This window comes from Plasmodium gallinaceum (assembly GCF_900005855.1).
Source record: "Plasmodium gallinaceum strain 8A genome assembly, contig: PGAL8A_v1_119, whole genome shotgun sequence".
Taxonomy (NCBI): domain Eukaryota; phylum Apicomplexa; class Aconoidasida; order Haemosporida; family Plasmodiidae; genus Plasmodium; species Plasmodium gallinaceum.
Window position 1 is genome coordinate 1,126,426 of NW_021628276.1, and position 20,628 is coordinate 1,147,053.

Consider the following 20,628-nt stretch of genomic DNA (forward strand, 5'->3'; position numbering starts at 1 on the left):
TCATTTAAAGATTACGTATTAGAATAACACATAATTCTCTATTTAAAAAAAAAAAAAAAAAAATCTAAATATTTAAAAGTAGATACACAGACATTTATTAATATATTATTTAACATGTAGTATGTATAAATATGAATAAAATAAATCATTAAACATATCTACAATATTTTCAACTTCTACTATTCTTTCTCTTGATTTCAAAAATAAATACTTTTTTTTTTCTTCAACTAAAAAACTACTAGATTTATGATAATTGTTTGAAATAATATCCTCTAAATTATTTAATACATTAGATCTGTAACCTTTATAAATATAATACTCATTTATCTCTTCTTCTCTGTTAATGAAATTTAATATTAAGAATTGTTATTTATATTTACACTTCTTTATTTTATTTTATTTTTTTTTTTTTCTTTCGTATAATTCTTAATTTTTTTCCATATAAATATATTTTCTTTTTTGTTTTTTTAAATACATTTTTCTTTTAAATTTTTTTTTTTTTATGTGTTTATTTTTTTATTTATAATTATATATATATATATATATTTTTTTTTTTTTTTCTCTATTATGGATATATTTATTTTATTAAGAAAAAAATATTTTTCTTTTTGCATAATTTCAAAAAAAAAAAAAAAAAAAAAGTTTTAATAAATTTTACTTGAAAATTATAGTAGGTTGATCATTGTTATTATTTTTAACTTCTGAAAAGAAGTTAAGAATTTTAGAATTATAAGACTGCTCTAAATCTTCTAATTTTCTAAAATAATCATAAATATTGTCATTTATAACTTTTATTATTTTTGAAATATTCAATTTAAATTTCTCTATGAAATTATTTAATGAAACTATATTCATTAATTCTTCATTTATTAATTTATCTCTAAAAAAAAAATTTTCTTCAATATTATTTTCAATGTAATTTTTTAAAATTATATAATTATCTTTTTGAACAAAAATATTTATGTTTTCATTTTTGTTAGAAATATTATCATTTTTTTCACATTCGTTGCCTTCTTGGTGTTCATTAAAAATGAGCATATCAAAATTTAAATTCAAATTTTTCCATATGCCTTTAATTCCATTTTTAAATGTATCATTTAAATCTTTATTTTCATTTATCTCTAATCTTTTCTTGTAATAATCAGGACATTTTTTAATCATCATATTTTTAATTCCTATTCATAAATTTATTAATATATATAAATTTATTAATATATATTAAATTTATTAATATATATTAAATTTAACTATTTTTTTTATGAGTATAACCTTCTTTTAAATTTAAAAAATTTAATATATCTCGTATAACTTTTTTTGCTCTTTCTTTTAATTTCTTATATGCACTAATATTTTCCAACATACTTTTTGAAATAAAGTTTTCAACTTCATTTTCAAATTCATCAGAAGATTTTTTTCTTTCTTCATTTAATATTAATATTTTATTACTGATAAAAAAAAAAAAAAAAAAAAAAAAATTTTAGCTAGTATATATATTTAATATGTGAATTTTACTTACATTATTTCTGAATTTATATTTTGAATATTTTGTAAGTAATCCTCTTTTATTTTTAAATAATTATCTATTTTAAATAAAACTACTGGTTCTTTTTTTTCATCAAATAGTGAATTAGACAAAATAGTTATATCATATAAATGTGCTTCAAAAAGCTTTTTTTCATAATCATTTGTATCATTTATATTATTACTTAAATGAATATTTTTAATTTCCTTTGTTTCTTCATATGTTTTATTATCAATGTTATTTTTCTCTATTTGTGAATTTTTAATAGTAAGTATTTCATTATTAAAATACTTAATATTTTTTAAATTAGAAATAATATAAAATGATAAATTTTTTATATTACATATAGGATTATCAATTAAATTTAAAAATCTTATTTTTTCTAAACACCTTAAATAAAATATATTTTCTAAATTTTCTATACAATTTTTACTTAATATCAGAATTTTTAAATTTTTATTACAATTTAAATTTTCAATTTTTTTAATTTTGTTATTATGTAAATTTAGCTCTGATAAATTTATTAAATTATCTAAATTTTTAATTTCTTCTATATTGTTATTTGAAACGCTTAATATCTTTAAATTAACTAATTCATCTAAATTCTCTAATTCTTCTATTAAATTATTATCTAAATATAACTCCTCTAAATCTATTTAGAAAAAAATAAAATAAAATAAAATAAAAAAAAATAAAATATATATAATATGAATTATGAAAATATATATAATATGAATTATGAAAATATATATAATATGAATTATGAAAATATATATTTCACTAAGACCTATAAAATTTCTATATAATTCTTTTTTAATAATATATATATTATTTACAATATTTAAAATGTTTAAATATTATTAACATAATTTCACATAATAAAAAAAATAAAATAAAATAAAAATTATATTAAAATGATATATATATATATGTATTTATTTACTTTTTAAAAGGTTAATATTCTGTATCAATAATATTTTTCTATTTTCTAGAGATAAATTTTTAACATGGTAAAATTCATCAATAATATTATTTTTTTTTACATTGTTACACTTCTCTATTTCCTCAATTAACATTTTTTCATTTATTATATTTGTGCTTATATTTTTATAATCATTTTCTGCTATTGTATTGTAGAATATTTTATTATTTATATCTTCCCTTTTTTCATAATTTAAATAATTTTTTTTATCTTCTTTATATTCTTCTTTTGTTTCACTCATTTTTTCATTATTAAACATAACAGCATCTTTTATATCAAATATAAGTAATTCGATTTTTCTTTTAATTATTATTTTTTTATTAATAATTTTTAAAAAAAAAAAAGCGTTTAGAAATGTATACTTATATATCTTTTATAAATTCTATTAAAACAGATGATATTATTTACTTATTTTTATATAAAGATAATTTCTTTTTAATATTTAATATACATAAAATATTTACTAAAAAAAAAAAAAAGGAAAAAAAAATAATATTAAAAATAAGACAATAAGATTTATAAAAAAAAAAAAAAAAAAAATTTGTTTCGCTATCTTAAAATCATTTAAGAGTTTAAAAAAAGTATTTCAAATCATCACAATAATTTTATAGTAATTAATAATAAGAGTTTTTATTTAGATATTAGAAATTACTCTTCTTAGACTTTTTTTTTTTTTTTTTTTTTTTTTTTTTTCTATTCCTTTTTACTAAATTATAAATAATCTTATGCACAAATAAGATTAATAATAATAAGGAAATTTTATTCCTTTTCTAATTATACAATAATAATAAAATTATTTAGTTTTATTTTTTGTTATTTTACTCCTAATATTTTTATGAATCAATGTAAAAATATAATGGGAAAAATAAAAATTAGAAAATATTAAGTTCTTCTTTTATTCTATTATATAAATAATTCCAATTATAATGTGTCTATTTATTTTATTTTTTAAATACTTTGAATTATTGAGATGAAAATTATCAAGGCTACATTTAGTTATTTGTGTAATGCATAAAAACTTTAATAAATTATGAAAATTTATCAACTTAATATTTTAAAATATGAAATTTGTAATATTTTAGAATTTTATTTTTAAGTAATTTTAATCTTTTAAAAATAACATTTCAAAAAAATATCATCTTAAAATTTAGGACAATTTTAAGATAATATTACATTTTATATTTAATCTTTAAAATTAAAAAAAAAATAATATATGAAAAATTATTCTTTTTGTAATACAATATTTATACTTTCTCTTATTATAGATGTAATATTTTTTTATGTATAGAAGGACAACATTAACTTTTTTTAATTAGAAAACACAACAATTATTACAACTATAATTTTAAAAAAATATTTTTATTTATATATAAAAATGTTATAAATTATTTTAAATTATATAATTAATTATTGATTAAAATAATTTTTTAAATTATTTTCTCTATTCTTTTAAAGGTTCAGTAGACATGCAATATATTAAATAATCATGCATTCAAAAAAGAATTGCTAGATTTATTCTGTCTTCTGTTAAATATAAAATATATGTAGTTTGTTTTAAAAATTTATAAAAATTTTTTTACACTTTTTTTTTCTACATTTTTTAATTTTTTTTTTTTTTTTATTTAACAACTTTTTTCATTATATATATATATATAATTACATATATAAAAATAATAAAATATATACTTTTAAATATTATTTATGAATATTAAAGAAAAGAAAGAATGATAAAATTTTAAAATAAAAAAAAATGAAAATGTGTATTCTACACTTTCTATTTAATAAAGATATCAAAAAAAAAAAAAAAAAAGTGAACAAATATTTAAATTTATAAATACATAAATATATATTCATATATTTTTTGTCTTATTTATAATGACTATATTTTGTTTTTTTTTTTTTTTTTTTTTACATTCGCAAGCTAAGGGATTTTTAAATTTTTTACATAAAACAAATGAAACAACAAAAAAATATACATTTATGTTAATTTCTTTGATTGAATCAAGAGAAAAAGTAAAATTAAATAAAAATAACGATAAAAAATTAAAAGAAATAGAAGAAAACATAAAAAAAATAAAAAGAGAGATGAATAATATGTATTTCTCTCTTAAGCATTTATATTCATCAATTAATTTAAGTTTCACCAAAGAGTTATATTTATATGATGAAGATGTTAAAATAAGGATATTTGAAGAAGAAAGTTTAAACAATCTTAAAACAATTAATGACTTAAAAGTTTATTTAGAAAAAATTACTAGACGTTATAAAAAAAAATTCATGAAAAATAAATTAGAGCAGACTTGTAATTACATTAATACTAAAAATATCTTACGTAAACAGATTGAAGTATTAAGATATAGCTACCATATGATATTAATAAAATTATATTATAAAGAATATATAAATTATTTTAGAAAATTAATAAACAACAAAAATGATTTTTTTAACATTCCATTTAATTCATTTCTTTACTTTAAAGAAGATATTTTTTATAAAAATTATGAGAATTACAATGAAAACATAACAGAAAAAGATATATTAAATGAAGAAAAAGAGATTAAAGAAAAAATTAATAAAATGAAAAATGAAGATGGGGATCAAATGAAAAGCGAGAAAAATATCGAAAAAAAAAAAAAAATAAATGAGTCTAAATCTTATTTATATATACTAAGTGAAAAATCAGATAAAGAGTTTATGATGAAAATGAGAATCCTCCTAAATAATATCTATATTTCATTAGGAAAAAATATTTTCAATTCTGTTAAATATATACCATTAAAAATGATAGAAATAACAGAAAAACAAATAGGTGTAAATTATTGCAGGGATGTATATAAAGAATTAAAATATAAGAATTACGATAAAACTTTTTTTGATGAAAATCATTTTGAAAATTTAATTAAATATTCTGAAGAAAAAACATTTTCATCATTAATATTAGAAGAAAAAAAAAACCTTTATGAAAAGAGAGGTGTTTTTCATTATTTTATTTTTTTTCATATAGAAAAAATATTAATTATAAAAAGAAAACTAGAAAATAAACTATTAGAATTTATTAAACTATTTAAACAATTTCAAAATAATCCTCAATCAATGATAATAACAATTAAAAATGAAATAAAATATATATTCGGCTTATTGAATGAATATATAGATATGTATTCATTTATTTATTTGAATTTTGATGATTATTATAATACAATTAGAGATATATTATCTTTGAATTATATTGAAAAAAATTTAAAAGATAATAGAAAATATATAGCTGAAAAAATTATAAAGCATTTAAGTAATTTAAATAGGTCTTTTTCTAAATATAGTAAAACCAAAGAAATATATGAAAATTTTATAGAAAACCTAACAAAAAAAAAAGATAAAACTATGAAAAATAAATATAATAAAAATATTAAAAAAAATAATGAAAAAAAAAATGATATGGATAGAAATGAAACATTAAAAAAAGGGGAGAAAAATAAAAATTACGTTGATTTTAATAATATAAAAGAATCAGAAAATTTCAATTTAAAACATCCTTTATTTCCGTTAAATGACAATGAAAATTTCTTTATAGAAAAAGAAGATAGGGAAAAAAAAAGTGAATTATATAATAGAGTGATAAAGGATGAAAATGAGTATTTACACAATTTAAAAAATATAATGAAACTATTAAACGATTATAAAAAACTTAAAAATAAAAAAATAAAAATAAAATATGTTTCAAATATTAATAAGACAGAAAGGGAACCTATATTATTTGCATCAAAATTTAGACAATACCAAATAATAGAATATTATAAAAATATTTTACTATTTATAAAAATGTTAATTATAAAAAGAATATTATTAAAATTAAAAACAAAAATTAAATTTTTAAAAGAATTTTCCCCATCTGCTTTTTTGTTTAATAAATATTTTTTTTTCATTATATATAATAGCTCCTTTCAAAATTTTATAAAAAAATATAAAAAAAAAGTAAATACAGATTTTTGTTTCAACTTAACTTTAATAAACTTAGAAAGTTCACTAAAGTATTTTGATTTGTTTAATATTCTGATAGATTATATGTTTTATATTTTTAATCTTAATCCTAACTTCATGAGTAAACATTTGAGTGTGGATAATGAACTTATTCTGACTGATTTATATGAAAATATTAAAAATTTGAAAAATTTAACTGATATAAAAAATTTTTTACAAACAAAATTTTCTCAAAACATTTATAATTTATCCTTTAAAAACATAAAAAAATCTTTTAAATTTATTCATACATATTTACATAATATATTTAACAGTGACAATATCTCTACACATATTTTAAAAAATTTTGAAAATTTGAAAATTTATCAAAAGAACAAGGATTTACACAAAGTATACAATGAAATTTATTCAAAAAATAAAATTGAAAATTTTATTTTTAACAATATGAATGATTTAAAAAATGAATTTAATTATGTAAATACGACAAATGTATCATCTATTAATTTCTGTTCTTATATAGAATTTCCATTAAAACTGTTTGATAACACGTTTTTAATGAATTCCTTAACAGAATCTTATAAATTTATTCTTTACAAAACCCAGCAAAATTATATTTTTAAATTATATTATTATGTTAATTATAAAAATACAACTATTTTTGAAAAAATTATTTTTCAATTATTAAGTAAATATAATATGGAAACTTACAACAATTTAAAAATTAATATGATGAAATCTTATTGCAAAAAAAAAAAAATTGAAAAAGATAAAAAATTTTATAAAAGTATAAATTTTTTTAATGAAAATAACTACTTAAATGAAGATAAAGAAAGTTATAATTTTTCTGATAGTAATAATAAATATATTTACGAAAATCTAGTAATTTCATGTAGTGAATGTTTAAATGACAAAAATAGTTCACAAATATCAAAAGGAAAAATTGATTTCAATTCAAAAAGAAACATGAAAATTGGTAAATCACAAGATAAATTTGAAAATGTTAATATAAATAATAATTTACCATGTTTTTATGAATGTGATTTATTAGATGAAACAAAAAAATCTCTTTTATCTTTTCATATAAAAAACTTTGAAAAATATTCAAATAAATTAGAACTTGAATTACCAAAAGAAAATTATGAGATTAATAATATATTACACCTATTTACCAAAACAGATGGAAATTATTTTCGTAAAATAAACAAAAATGAAATTAAAAAAGAACTAATATATTGTAATAATATATATATAAATTATAAACCATTTTCATTTAATTCAACATTTAATATTTCTCTCGCTAATGAAGATGAATTTCTTTTAGAAAAAGATTCAATTGAGCATTACTACTTTATCTTAAATTTATTACATGAATATTTAGTAAATAAAAATGAAAACCTTTTAAATATCAAAAAAGTAGAAAAAAAAATAACAAATTTATACGTAAAAATAAAATTATATGAAGAAAACATTTCACAAATATATAAACAAACACAATTAAAAAATTTAATTGAAGATACAAGTGAAATGAAAAAACAATATAAAAATGATATATCAAAGGCAGTGTATGAAAAACATATAGCATTGTTAGATATATATAGAGATATAATACAAATATATGCAAAAACTGAAAACCATTTAATTAGCTTAAAAAAAGTAAAAGAAAAAAAAAAAATAAGCATGAGAAATTTCGAGTTAAATAAATATTCTCATTTAATTCAAAATCAGAAGGAAGATATTCAACAATTTAATTTTTACCATAATGAAATATTAAAATATTTACGAAAACAAGAGAAATGCTGTGATTCTTACATAAAAGAGATGTTAATCCATTTTAAATATTTATCTGCATTCCATTCTTCATTTTCTAATATTGAGAAAAATAAAAAAATAATTGTTTATATATATAGAAGTATCATTGATTCATTTAATGATATTATTAGGTGTGAAAAAAACACAAAAGACTTAATTATTAATTATAATAAAATAAAAGAAAAATTGCGTTTAATGTATACAATTAATAGTAATTCACATAAAAAATATCGAAAATTTTACCTATTAACTAACTATTTTTATATTGAAAGAGATGATAATATTTACTTTTTTATAGATATTTATGAAAAAATAAGAAATTATAAAATTTATGAAAAACTTATAAGTGATATAAAAGAAGATTTATTTATTGTTGGGAAATTAAATGATAAAAATAAAAAATGGCAATTAATTTTTAAACAAATAGAAAAGCAAATTAATATTTTAATAGGATTAAAAAAAAAGTTACATATAGATGTTGTATCTAATGTAAAAACTTTATATTCCAATTTATTTTATGAACTTATGATGATTTATGAATATCTCGTAAATTTTGAAAAAAATTTAAATAAAAAGTTGCTTATTTATAATAATACCTTAAATAACATAGAAAATTCTTTTGAGAATAAACCAAACTTTACATATAATTCTTTTTTTTATAATTACGTAAAATATGATAATAAAGGAATTGAATTTATAGATAAAATATTAGAAATTTATGAAGGAAAAAATTATGTTAATCTAGAAAAAGAAAATAATTATAATAGTAATATATATATATCATATAATAAAAACAAAATGAACAAAAATTATTTTACTAATAAGGAAGGCACACCCTTTCGATTAGTAGAAAATGAATGTAAATATAAAATATGTCCTCCCAATTCTTTCTGTTCTATTCATAAATTTAAAGAAAAATGTTTTTGTTTTCTAAATTATACAATGATAGATAACAACTGCTATTTAAATAAAAATAACACATGTAAGATAAAAAATGGTGGATGTGATGATAAAGCAAATTGTGAATTAAAGAAAAATAAAATTTATTGTTCATGTCCTTTAGGAACAGAATCTTTACACGAAGGTGTTTTATGTAGTTTATCTATGTTTGAAAAATTTTCAAACTTTTTTATTTTTTTATTGATTTTAATTTCGTATTTTTTGTAATATTCAATTCAAATTTAAAAATAAATACTTTTTTTAGGTAAAATTTTAACAACAATTAATCTATAATTTTTTATACGATTTAATCCTACTTTCTTTTTTTTTTGTTTTTTTTTTTATAATATTTGAATATACGAAAATTTTCATAAAAAATATTCTATTTACATAAATATTTTTATTGGTGTAATTTTTAAGCTTTTCATTTATTATATTTTTTTGTTGAAATACTTTATTGAAACTTATTTTCATTTTTAATGTTTCATTATTATATTTAAATTTCTCACTTCATTTTTTTTTATTATTATTTTATTTTTATATTAACTTATTTTGCTTTATTAGTATTATTATTATGTTTTATATGTTATCTTACTTTTTTCTAAATTACAATGTTTATCCTTACATTTATTTATAATAAGGTTTTTTTTTTTTTTTTTTTTTTTTNGTGGTCCTCTTTTTTAAGTTTTTCTTTTCTATAAATTTTTTTTATACAACACATAAATTTAAAAACTATTATTACATATGATAATTTTTTTATTTTTTATTTATAAAATGCATAAACCTTTTTCAAAACATTTTTCAATATTTATAAATTATTAAGCAAAAAGGTTTATTTTATGGTTAACTCTAGGTAGTATCATTAGATACATTCTACAAAATGAAAGAAAAAGAAAAATATAATTTTATTAGCTTTTTATTAGCTATAAACAAAATTAACAATTAAGTTTTACACTGAAAAAAAAAAAAATAAATAATAAGGAAAAATTTCACTCAATATAATTAATATATGTGTTAATTATTAATATTTTTGAAACTTTTCTTTTTTAGTAACTTTTATTTTTACAACTATATAAGATTAGGTAAATTTTAACCCGTTACCCTAATTATTGTTCTAAAAAATTTTCTTACACACATTTAGATAATTTCTAATAAAACATAAAGAAATGAATAATCAATAATTCCTCTTATTTTATGAATTAATATTCCTGCTATATTTATTAAATTTTTATAATACAAAATTCAAATCATTTATTAAACATTCAAATATCTAGATACAAAATCTTTTAAAAATAATATTCTAACTGAAAGATATAGAAGGAAATGAAATCATAACTTTGTTAGTTTTTCACTTTTAGTATAATTTATAAATAAAAAAAAAAAAAAACTGTAAAATCTCTAAAAGTGCAATAATAATTAAGAATTGTATAAATAAAAGAAATAAAGTTATTCTAGTTATCTTTTTTTTAATGTGTAAAAATTTTTTTATAAGAGTCGACAAAAAAAAAGTGCATTAAATCAAGAGAAAAAATAGGCTTATTCAAAAAAAAAAAAAAAAAAAAAAAAAAATATCATATATGTAATACTATTTTAACTTTTTATATATTACAGAATATTTTGTTTTGTAACGTTATACATTAGTTTTTTGAACTATTTTTTTCATAAAAATTAGGGCACTCATTTAATCCTTTAGAAAGGGAAAAAAAAAATAAAAAAAAAATTTAAGTTTTTTTTTCTTTTTTTAATATTTTATAATTGAGAGAAAAAATTTAAAACTATCTTTATATAAATAATTTACAACTAAAAATATTAATTCTAAGTAAATAATTTTACATTTTTTTTTTTAATACAACTTAATAACTTTTATAAAATTTTTTTTTTGTGAAACACTTTTTTTGAAGTATTAAATTTGTTGATAAGCATATTCGCTTTACACATTTTAATTCATTGTTTTAAAGTTTATTTTTTTTTTTTGTAAATCATATCTTATAGTAAATTAATTATTTATGTGAAAAATTCCACTTATAAAATGCAAAAACAATATATATTTTTATTAAGTAGTTATTTATATTAAATACATTTATCCTTTTTCTAATCATATAAATTCAACAATGAAAATAATTTTTTTTTTGTTTTTTTTTGTTTTTTTTATCACTAATTCTTATGGAATAAATGAAGATGAAAATTATAATGATCTTATTAGTAAGTTAGATAAAATAGAAGAATTAGTTGTACAAGGATATGATATATTTAAAAAAAAAAAAGTAGAAGATAATGAAACATCAAAAAAATTAATACTTAGTTTCATTAAGAAAGTTGAAGAACTAAAATTTCCAAAACTTGAACGTTTATTAAAACATATATCTACTGTAATTAAAGAAAAAAATGGATTGACATATTTAATTGAAAGATATGAAGAATTTGATGAATTAATGAATATGATAGATTTTTACTTTGATTTATTAAGAGCAAAACTTCATGATATGTGCATGCATGGTGTTTGTAACATACCATTTTATCTTAAAATTGAAAATAGTGAATTAAATATTCTTAGAGAGGTAGTTTTAGGTTATAGAAAACCTTTACAAAATATTAAAGATAATTTAAAAAAAATAGAATCCTTCGTTAAAGTTAATGAAGATACTGTAAAAAAACTACAACAGTTGACTACTACAGCGAATGAAACTATAACTAGCAAACAAGGCAGCCTTAATGGCGATGAACATACCAATGTCGACAATAGAAAAGCTACATATAGAGCACAATATGATATTCTTTTATATAATAAGCAATTAGAAGAATCCCAAAAATTGATAGAAGTGCTAAATCAACACATTAAAAAAATAAAGGAAAATGAAGAAATAAAAAAATTACTTGAGAAAATTAATGAATTAAGTACACCAGAACCACAAATTGAACAAAATAAAACAAAAATTGCTGAACTTGAAGTTAAAATACAAGATATTGCAAAAACTATAGAACTTAATATAGATGGTTTATTTACAGATTCTCTTGAATTAGAATATTATTTAAGAGAGAAAAAAAAAAAAATTACTAAAAAAACAAATCCTGAAGATCCTCAAGAAAGTATAGACGATATAATGATTTCTGACTTTTCAAATGAAGTATATCCTAATGGTATTGAAAGACCTATGACAGATAATAATATTAAAAATATAATAAAGAAAGATGAAGAAGAATCATCTGGTAACTTGATTGATCCACAATATGGGAATCCAATAGAATCAGAAGATATTTTCGCAGATGAAAATTCATTAAAAACTTTTATGAATAAAGTTAAAGAGAATATTGAATCATTAAAACAGATATTATCCCATTCAAAAACTAATTACGACAGGACGCATAAATCATATAATGAGGAAGCAAAAACATACAAACCATTAATTGAGGAATTTTATAGATTAAAACGCTATAATGCTCTTAAAGAAAAACAAGTTACGGATTTAGTGTCAAAAAGAACCTCTTTTATTTTAAGTAAAAATAAGTTCAAACCAATTGCAGTCTTTTACGAAGATTCTGAATTGTTTCTTGAAAAATTGGAAAAACAATATAAATATTTAGAAGACTTTTTAATAAAAAAAGAATTTGTTAAAAGAGAGATTAGTTATTATATGAAATTAAAAGAAAAATTAGAAGATGAAATTAATCAAATAACACAAAATATAGATGAAAATGAAAGAGAATTATTACAAAACCCTAGTGATATAGATGATATTTATGAAGATTTACAAATAAATAAAGAGTTGCTAGCCGAAAAAATAGAAGATTTAAAAAATACAGAACGTTTATTAAAGAATGCTAAATTCAAAGAAAAACTTAAAGTTCCAAGTGTATATAAATCTAATAAGAAGTCAGAACCTTATTATTTAGTTGTTATAAAATATGAAGTTGATAAAATGGCAAATCTTATACCAAAAATAAAAAATATGTTAGAAACAGAAAAAGGAAAATTAGCAGAATTAATGAAATCTACAACTACAGGAGAAACAACTTCACCAGAAGTCGAAACTTTACAAAGAGATGTAACTGTCGGAGGAGAAGATGAACCACAAACAGACTTAGGAACAGGTACGTTACCACAAAATACAGTTACAAATGATTCGGAATCATCAGATGCTTCTAAAATATTATCACCACCAAGTCCAGATCAAGTACCTATTACGCAAGAACCAACCTTACCAGTACAACAAAATTCAGAAAATACTGAAAATCCTGTAGAAACAATAAGAAAAAAAATAGATTTTTTTGAAAAATTGCATAATTTCTTAAACACAGCATATATATGCCATAGAAAAATTTTATTATCTAACTCAACAATGAGCGAAAGTTCATTAGAAAAATATCAATTTACTGATGAAGAAAAAAAAAAATTGAATTTATGTGATTCATCAGATTTATTATTTAATATTCAAAATAAGATGCAAGTAATGTATTCTATGTATGATGATGCAAACAATGATTTACAACATCTATATAACGAAATGTTTCAAAAAGAGATAATTTATAATTTATATAAACTAAGAAATAATGAGAAAATCAACAAATTATTAACACCTTCACCAGAAACTGAAACTCCCACATCTCCAGTTGCACCTCAAGCAGATCAAAGAACAGGTGAACAATTAAGAAGAAACGAAGTAACTATTCAATCAGAAAATGTACCAGGTCAAGAAACTCAATTAGTGAGTGGAAGTGACGAAACACAGCCACGCACTACAGCACCCAACGGGGATATGCAGGGAGATGAAAATGTTTCAGGTACTCAAGGAACTTTAGATACTGTAGAAAATGTTACTACAGAAGATCACACACAAGACAAAAACATTTATAAATCGTTTTTACTTCAAAATGAAACATATGAAAATGAATATTTTAAAAATTTTGTAAATTCTAACGCAGAATTAATTAAAGGAATGAATGAGCAAAAAGAGCAAGAATTACTTAACGAAATTAATGAATTAAAAAGAAAGATAAATGTATCAAATAATAATTTCGATAAATATAAATTGAAATTAGATAGATTAATGCATAAGAGGAATGAAATTTTACGTTATAGAAATGCTATTAAAAGAGTTAATAATTCAAAAGAACAATTACACAAAAAATTAAATAGACTCAATAAATCAAAAAGCACATTGGAAGAATTCACTGTATACTTTGATAAAAAAAAGGAAATTGAAAAAGCAGAAATTCAAAATTTGTTACAAAATAATGAAGCATTAATGAAACATTATAAATCAATTATAAAATTTTATAGTGGTGAATCATCTTCATTAAAAACCATAAGCGATACCTCAATTCAAAAAGAAAATAATTTCATAAATTTAGAGAATTTTAGAGTAATAAGTAAAGTAGAAGGAATAAAAAAGAAAAATATTAATTTAGAGAAAAGTAATATAGGTTACTTATCAAGTTGGTTACATCATTTGTTGTTAGTATTAAAAAAACTTGTAGAAAATATTGATTATTCAGGTGATAATCAACATGATGTAATAGTTAGAGAATCATTAGAATTCCATGCCGAATTAATTCCAGAAAACCCAAAAAGAAAAGAAGGGGAACCTTCAGGTAGTGCTGTAAATGCAGAAACAAGTGGGGTTACAACTAACGTAGAAGCTCAAGGAACAGAACATCAACAAACTACATCTCCATCGACTACAGATACTTCAAATACACAAGGTGCACAACAATCAGGAGCAAGTGGTCAAGGAAACAGTGGAACTCAAGGAGGCAATACAATTGATAGTAGTTCTCAAACTGATTCTGTTACTGCTCAAAGTGATTCAGATCAAATAATAGAAGGAACATCACAAGATGATCAATTTGATAATAATGTCCTTTCCGGTGTTCCATATGCAAATACTTATAAATATTTGAATTCGATAGCTACAACATATATAACTTTAAGAAAAGAAATAAGAAGATTTATTGATACATTCAGTGATAACATTATAGATATATTAGAATCAAACTATGCAAAAAGAAGTTATTTCTTAGAAGTATTGGATTTTGATTTAATTTCATATAAACATGCATCTTCTTCAGATGATTATATTATTGAAGATCCATATAAAATGCTAGAACCAGAAAAAAAAAGTAAACTTTTAGGAAATTATAAGTATATATTAGCATCAATAAAAAAGGATATAACATTTGCTAATGAAAACATAGCATATTTTACAAAAATGTCTGAAAAATATACACATAATTTAGAAGAAATTAAAAGTATAATTGAAAAAAAAAAATTACAGAATGAAAAACTTCTTCCTTTTTTAACGGACTTTAATAAACTATATGAAAAATTAATAGATAGTGTCACACATTATAAAAGTTATTTAAATACAATGATTGCTAACTTTGAGAAAGAAAAATCAGCTATGGAAAATATAGTAGAAAAAATCACAGAAGAAAAAAATATTGATACGATAATAGAAACTTTAAAAAAGAAAAAAGAACAAGATGAAATAATAAATTCAGGTAGTCATGGCGCAAATGGAAAACTTTCACCTAATGAACATAATATGCGTAAACAATTATGGATGAAATTTAAAAAATTAAGAATTATTAATGATGACATTACCAATACACTTTTTTCAAATTATATGAATAAAGATCTTGGAGAAATATATGAACATATTTCAAAACATAAATGTTTAAAAACAGTTTGTCCCATAAATGCTGGATGTATTAGACGTTTAAATGGAGAAGAGGAATGTAGATGTTTTTTGAATTACAAAAAAGATGGAAATATATGTATTCCTGATGAAAATGCTTCTTGTCAAATTAATAATGGTGGATGTGATGTGAATGCAAAATGCTTAAATAATGAAAATGAAATTAGTTGTATTTGTAAATTAAATGGTTCTTATCCTATTCATGGAGGAATATTCTGTAGTTCTTCAAACTTCTTAAGTATATCATTTTTACTAATTATTACCTTAATTTTATATAACTTGTTTTAATAAAAGAGAGGAAACAAAATAATATAAAAATAAAAATATATACTTACTTTTTCATTTTAAATATTAAGTTTTTTACAACTTAAAATTTTAATGAAAATCAAAAAAAATATATATTAATATATTGGTACTTGTAATAATAATTAATCTTTTAAATAGAAAAAAAAAAACGGTTTATATATAACAAAAATTATTAAAATTTTTAATTGTAAACTTTATCTGCTTTCACAAATGTAAAAATAGTGTAATATATATAATTTAGCTAAAAAAAAAAAAAATCAAAAAATATTTTTTCTTTTTTTCATTATTGCAAAACTTTTTATGTTTTATTTTATTTTTTTTTTTTTTTTTTTTTGCTTTGTAATATAATTTTTTTAATGTTATTTTTTATTTATTTTTTTTCTTATATATATATATATATATATATATAATATTAATTTTTTAATGTTATTTTTTTTTTTCTTTTCTTTTTTTTTTGTATATTTGAACACAAATAATATTTAAAAAAATTTATTCGATAAAATGATTGTTTGTCCTAAATAATATGAAGTTCAACTATGGATTAAAAATTAATTTTGTTGAAAATTTCCAAATTTTAAATGAAAACAAAGAAAATGATGCAAATATGCTCAATTCAAATGAAAATATCAAAAACATTTTTCAAAAAAATAATTTTAAAAAAAATAATAAATATATGAACTATTCAAATGAAAAAAAAAACAATTCACATGATTTAAACAAACATATTTCTTTTAAAGAAAACATTAAGAAAATTGTTTCAAAAAAAAATGATTTTTCATCATTAGAAAACAAAGATGATTTTTGCGATGAAATAGATGTTGTAGATAAAAAAATCAATAAAATGAATAAAACTGAAAGTATTCACTGCACTAATAATTTCTCTGCCAACTCTTTAAAAAAAAAGAGTTATATAAATGAATGCAATGACTATAAGAAAACCTCTCACGATAAGGACTATTATAAATTTAATAAATTCGTTAGAAAGGAAAAAATCCCTTACGAAAACTCAAAAAATAAAAATATAAATAACCCTCACAATTTCACAGAAGAAAATAACACAAGTGAAATTAAAGTAAGTGAAAATATAAATGATATGATTAATACATTAAAAAATACTTTTAAAAATAATAATAATGAGAATTATAACAACAATAATAAATTTAAAAATAGTTTTATAAATGTAGAAGGTAATGTAAATAAAAAGATTTATACAAATAACATTTATAAAAACACAGATGTTAAATTAAATAATTACTATACCAATTCTTATAAAGTGAATCATAAAATTCATAATAATTTTTATGATAATGGAAATATAAACTACTTCAATTCATATAATTTCAATAGAAAAAAATCTTTTAAAAAAAATCAAAACATATACAATAATAATAATATAATTAGAAATAATCAAGTTAAAGATAATGAAATTAATGAAAAAAGTAATAATAACAGAAATGATTGTGAAAAAAAGAATAATAACAATGATAATGATGTTAAAAATATTGAAGGAAATAATAGTAAAATCACAGATAATATAAATAAAAAAAACTATTTTAATAAAAAGTTTAACAATAGATATTTTTATAATTATAATTTAAATAAAAGTTATTCTAATTACAATTTAAAAATAAATAACAAGAAAGATAATAATCCTTACGCAAAATACAGAAAGAATGAATTCTCTAAAACTTCTTCTGACAAAAATTATATAAATAAAAATTTAAAAAATGAAAATAAAAATATAAACAATTTAAATATAAATGAGAACAATTTTAATGAAAATAAAAGTTTTATCTTGGATAATAATAATAATGAAAAATTTGAAGAACATTTTAAGTTTAAAAATAATGAAGGTGATAATTTAAACGAATTAAATGTTTTATTTGCACATAATGCTAATAAATTAGAATTTAAAAAAGAAAAAGAAACTAGCAAAATTGAAAATGAATGTGTGAATATAAATGAAAATCAAAATAAAAATACAATTGAAAATCTGAACAAAAATATTGATTCAAATGAAAGTGAAAATAAAGGTGACGAGAAGGTTGAAAATAAAAATATAAAAAAAAATGAAAATGAAGATAATAAAAAAAATGAAATTTTAAATGAAACAAATTGTAGTAATATAAATGAGGAATTAAAAAAAAAAAAAAGAGAAGAAGAGAAAAAAAAAATAATGAACTGGAAATCGGAAGAACAAACATTACTTGAGGAAGGATTAAGAATTTATAAAAACTTAAAAAATTGTCCAGAAAAATGGATGAAAATTAGTGAAATTGTAAAAAGTAAAAACCCTGATGACTGTATGAAGCGGTTCCTTTATTGTAGATCTATTGTTTTAAAAGAAAAAGAAAAAATGAAAAAGGAGTTGGAAAAAGTGAAGGAAATAGAAGAAAATGAAAAAAATGAATATAAAGAAAATAGTAAGAAAGGTATAAAAAATAATGAAGAACTTGAGCAAGATATTGATAGTGATGACATGAATATTAATAATAATATAAATATTAAAGGAAAAAGCTTACTTTTGAATAATGTTCAATTAAAAAACATATCAATGTATAAAGCAGTATCATTAAAGTAAGTGTATATATATTTATTTATTTATATATTTTTCAATAGAGAGAATCTTTATGTATACCTTTTTTATAATTATTTAGGTTACAATTAGTTTGTACGAGATGTTGTAATACATTTGAAGTAACATCAACAAGTAAAGATGATTCGCAATTAGGTAGATTACTAATTTTATATTTTACATTTTTTATTTAATATATATATATATATTTTTTTTTTTTAATTTATTCTTATATAAATTTCTTTTTTTTTTTTTTTTAAAATATAGTTTGTAATTGCATAAATTGTTGTAATAGTGCAGTTATTGAAATTTATAGAAATATATGTTTTTTGGAAAATAGCTGCGTTTGTATTTTAAAATTTAACCAGTGTTCATTAATGGTAGGGTAAAAATAAATAATATATAAAATATAAGATATTTATGTATATTTATACATTAATCTTCTCAGGATTTGTTAACTGCTGACTACAGTATGAATTGTGAAAATTGTGGTAGAAAAAGTATTTTCAAAAATGTCACATCAGGTATATTATACTATAATCTATATATATATATATATCTCCTATTATATATATATTTTAGCATTTTTTTTTTTATATATAAGATATATATATTTTTGTATGAACTTCATATATATTTTGTATACATGATATACAATATACTAAATATTTTAATTCTTTTAGGTAAAGAAATAAATGCTAATTGTCAGAATTGCTTCACTAAATTAGAATTTAAATATAATGATTTTTCGTTTGACGAAATGATTAATGCAAATAATGATACTATAAAAAAGTAAAAATAAATAATATATATATATATATATATATATATATGTTTATTTATTTAACTATCATATATCTTTATTTTTTTTATATTATTAGAATCGACGAAATGATAAATAAGTTATTTACAAAAAAAAAATCGAACAAAAAAGTGTTAAGTATATCAAATAATTTAAAAATAGAAAAAAGTAAAAATGTTATAAAAATAAATAATATAGAAGTTAATAATGGAGCATGTAAACATTTTAAGAAATCTCATAGGCTATTTAAATTTCCTTGTTGCAACAAAGTAGATTTATACATTTCTTTAATAAGATATTTATATTTTTGTTCTTTTTTTTTGTAGCTATTTCATAATTATTTACTTTTTTTTTTTTTTTTTAAAGATATTTCCTTGCCCTACTTGTCATGATTTAAATAGTAATCATGAATGTGATATTGCTAGAAGAATTATATGTGGGTTTTGTTACAGGGAATTCAGTGATGATGAAGTTTGTGTGTGCCAAAAAGAAAAAAAAATTAAAAAAAGCGGAAAATTTTGGGAGGTTTGTAAAAAAAAAAAAAAATAATTACACGTATTTATATACATATATATATATATATATGCATTTATTTTTTTTAAGGGAGGAAAAGGTTGTCGTAATGCAGTTACATTAAGTAAAAATGATTCAAAAAAATACAAACTTTTAAATAGACAAACTACACAAAAAAAAAAAAATAAAAAATAATTTCTAACTTACTATATATATATTGACTACAATTTTTATAAATCTTAAAAAAGAAAATAAAATGTATAAGAATAAAATTTATATTATAATTTTAATTTTTCATTTTATTAACATTTCGTTGATTTTATATGACGATATATTTATTTTTTAAAAACACAAATGAAAAGAAATAAAATAAATATGTATATTTTTTTTTATGATTAATACATACACATAAAAATATATCAAGTAAAATTAATAAAATAAAATAAAATAAAATAAAATAAATGAATGAATAGGGTAATATGTACTTAAATTTTCAATTATATTGAT

General features: G+C 18.2%; 4 protein-coding genes across 4 annotated transcripts; 3 read left to right on the forward strand and 1 right to left on the reverse strand.

Annotated features, from left to right (window-relative positions):
• Positions 1-105: 105 nt before the first annotated feature.
• On the reverse strand, positions 106-2,763 carry LRR8 (leucine-rich repeat protein, putative; the record flags this gene model as incomplete). The annotated part of the gene is made up of 5 exons (XM_028673172.1): positions 106-337; positions 659-1,175; positions 1,270-1,445; positions 1,517-2,174; positions 2,466-2,763. 5 exons carry the CDS (start codon positions 2,761-2,763, stop codon positions 106-108), a joined length of 1,881 nt encoding a protein of 626 aa, XP_028529652.1.
• Positions 2,764-4,379: 1,616 nt separating this feature from the next.
• On the forward strand, positions 4,380-9,458 carry MSP1P (merozoite surface protein 1 paralog, putative; the record flags this gene model as incomplete). The annotated part of the gene is made up of 1 exon (XM_028673173.1): positions 4,380-9,458. The coding sequence occupies one exon, from the start codon at positions 4,380-4,382 to the stop codon at positions 9,456-9,458; it is 5,079 nt and encodes a 1,692-aa protein (XP_028529653.1).
• Positions 9,459-11,341: 1,883 nt separating this feature from the next.
• On the forward strand, positions 11,342-16,213 carry MSP1 (merozoite surface protein 1, putative; the record flags this gene model as incomplete). The annotated part of the gene is made up of 1 exon (XM_028673174.1): positions 11,342-16,213. One exon carries the CDS (start codon positions 11,342-11,344, stop codon positions 16,211-16,213), a length of 4,872 nt encoding a protein of 1,623 aa, XP_028529654.1.
• A 541-nt stretch (positions 16,214-16,754) lies between these two features.
• Positions 16,755-20,316, forward strand: PGAL8A_00443300 (conserved Plasmodium protein, unknown function; the record flags this gene model as incomplete). Its single annotated transcript, XM_028673175.1, has 8 exons — positions 16,755-18,808; positions 18,889-18,962; positions 19,074-19,186; positions 19,255-19,330; positions 19,490-19,598; positions 19,688-19,877; positions 19,975-20,133; positions 20,212-20,316. The coding sequence occupies 8 exons, from the start codon at positions 16,755-16,757 to the stop codon at positions 20,314-20,316; spliced, it is 2,880 nt and encodes a 959-aa protein (XP_028529655.1).
• Positions 20,317-20,628: the final 312 nt, after the last annotated feature.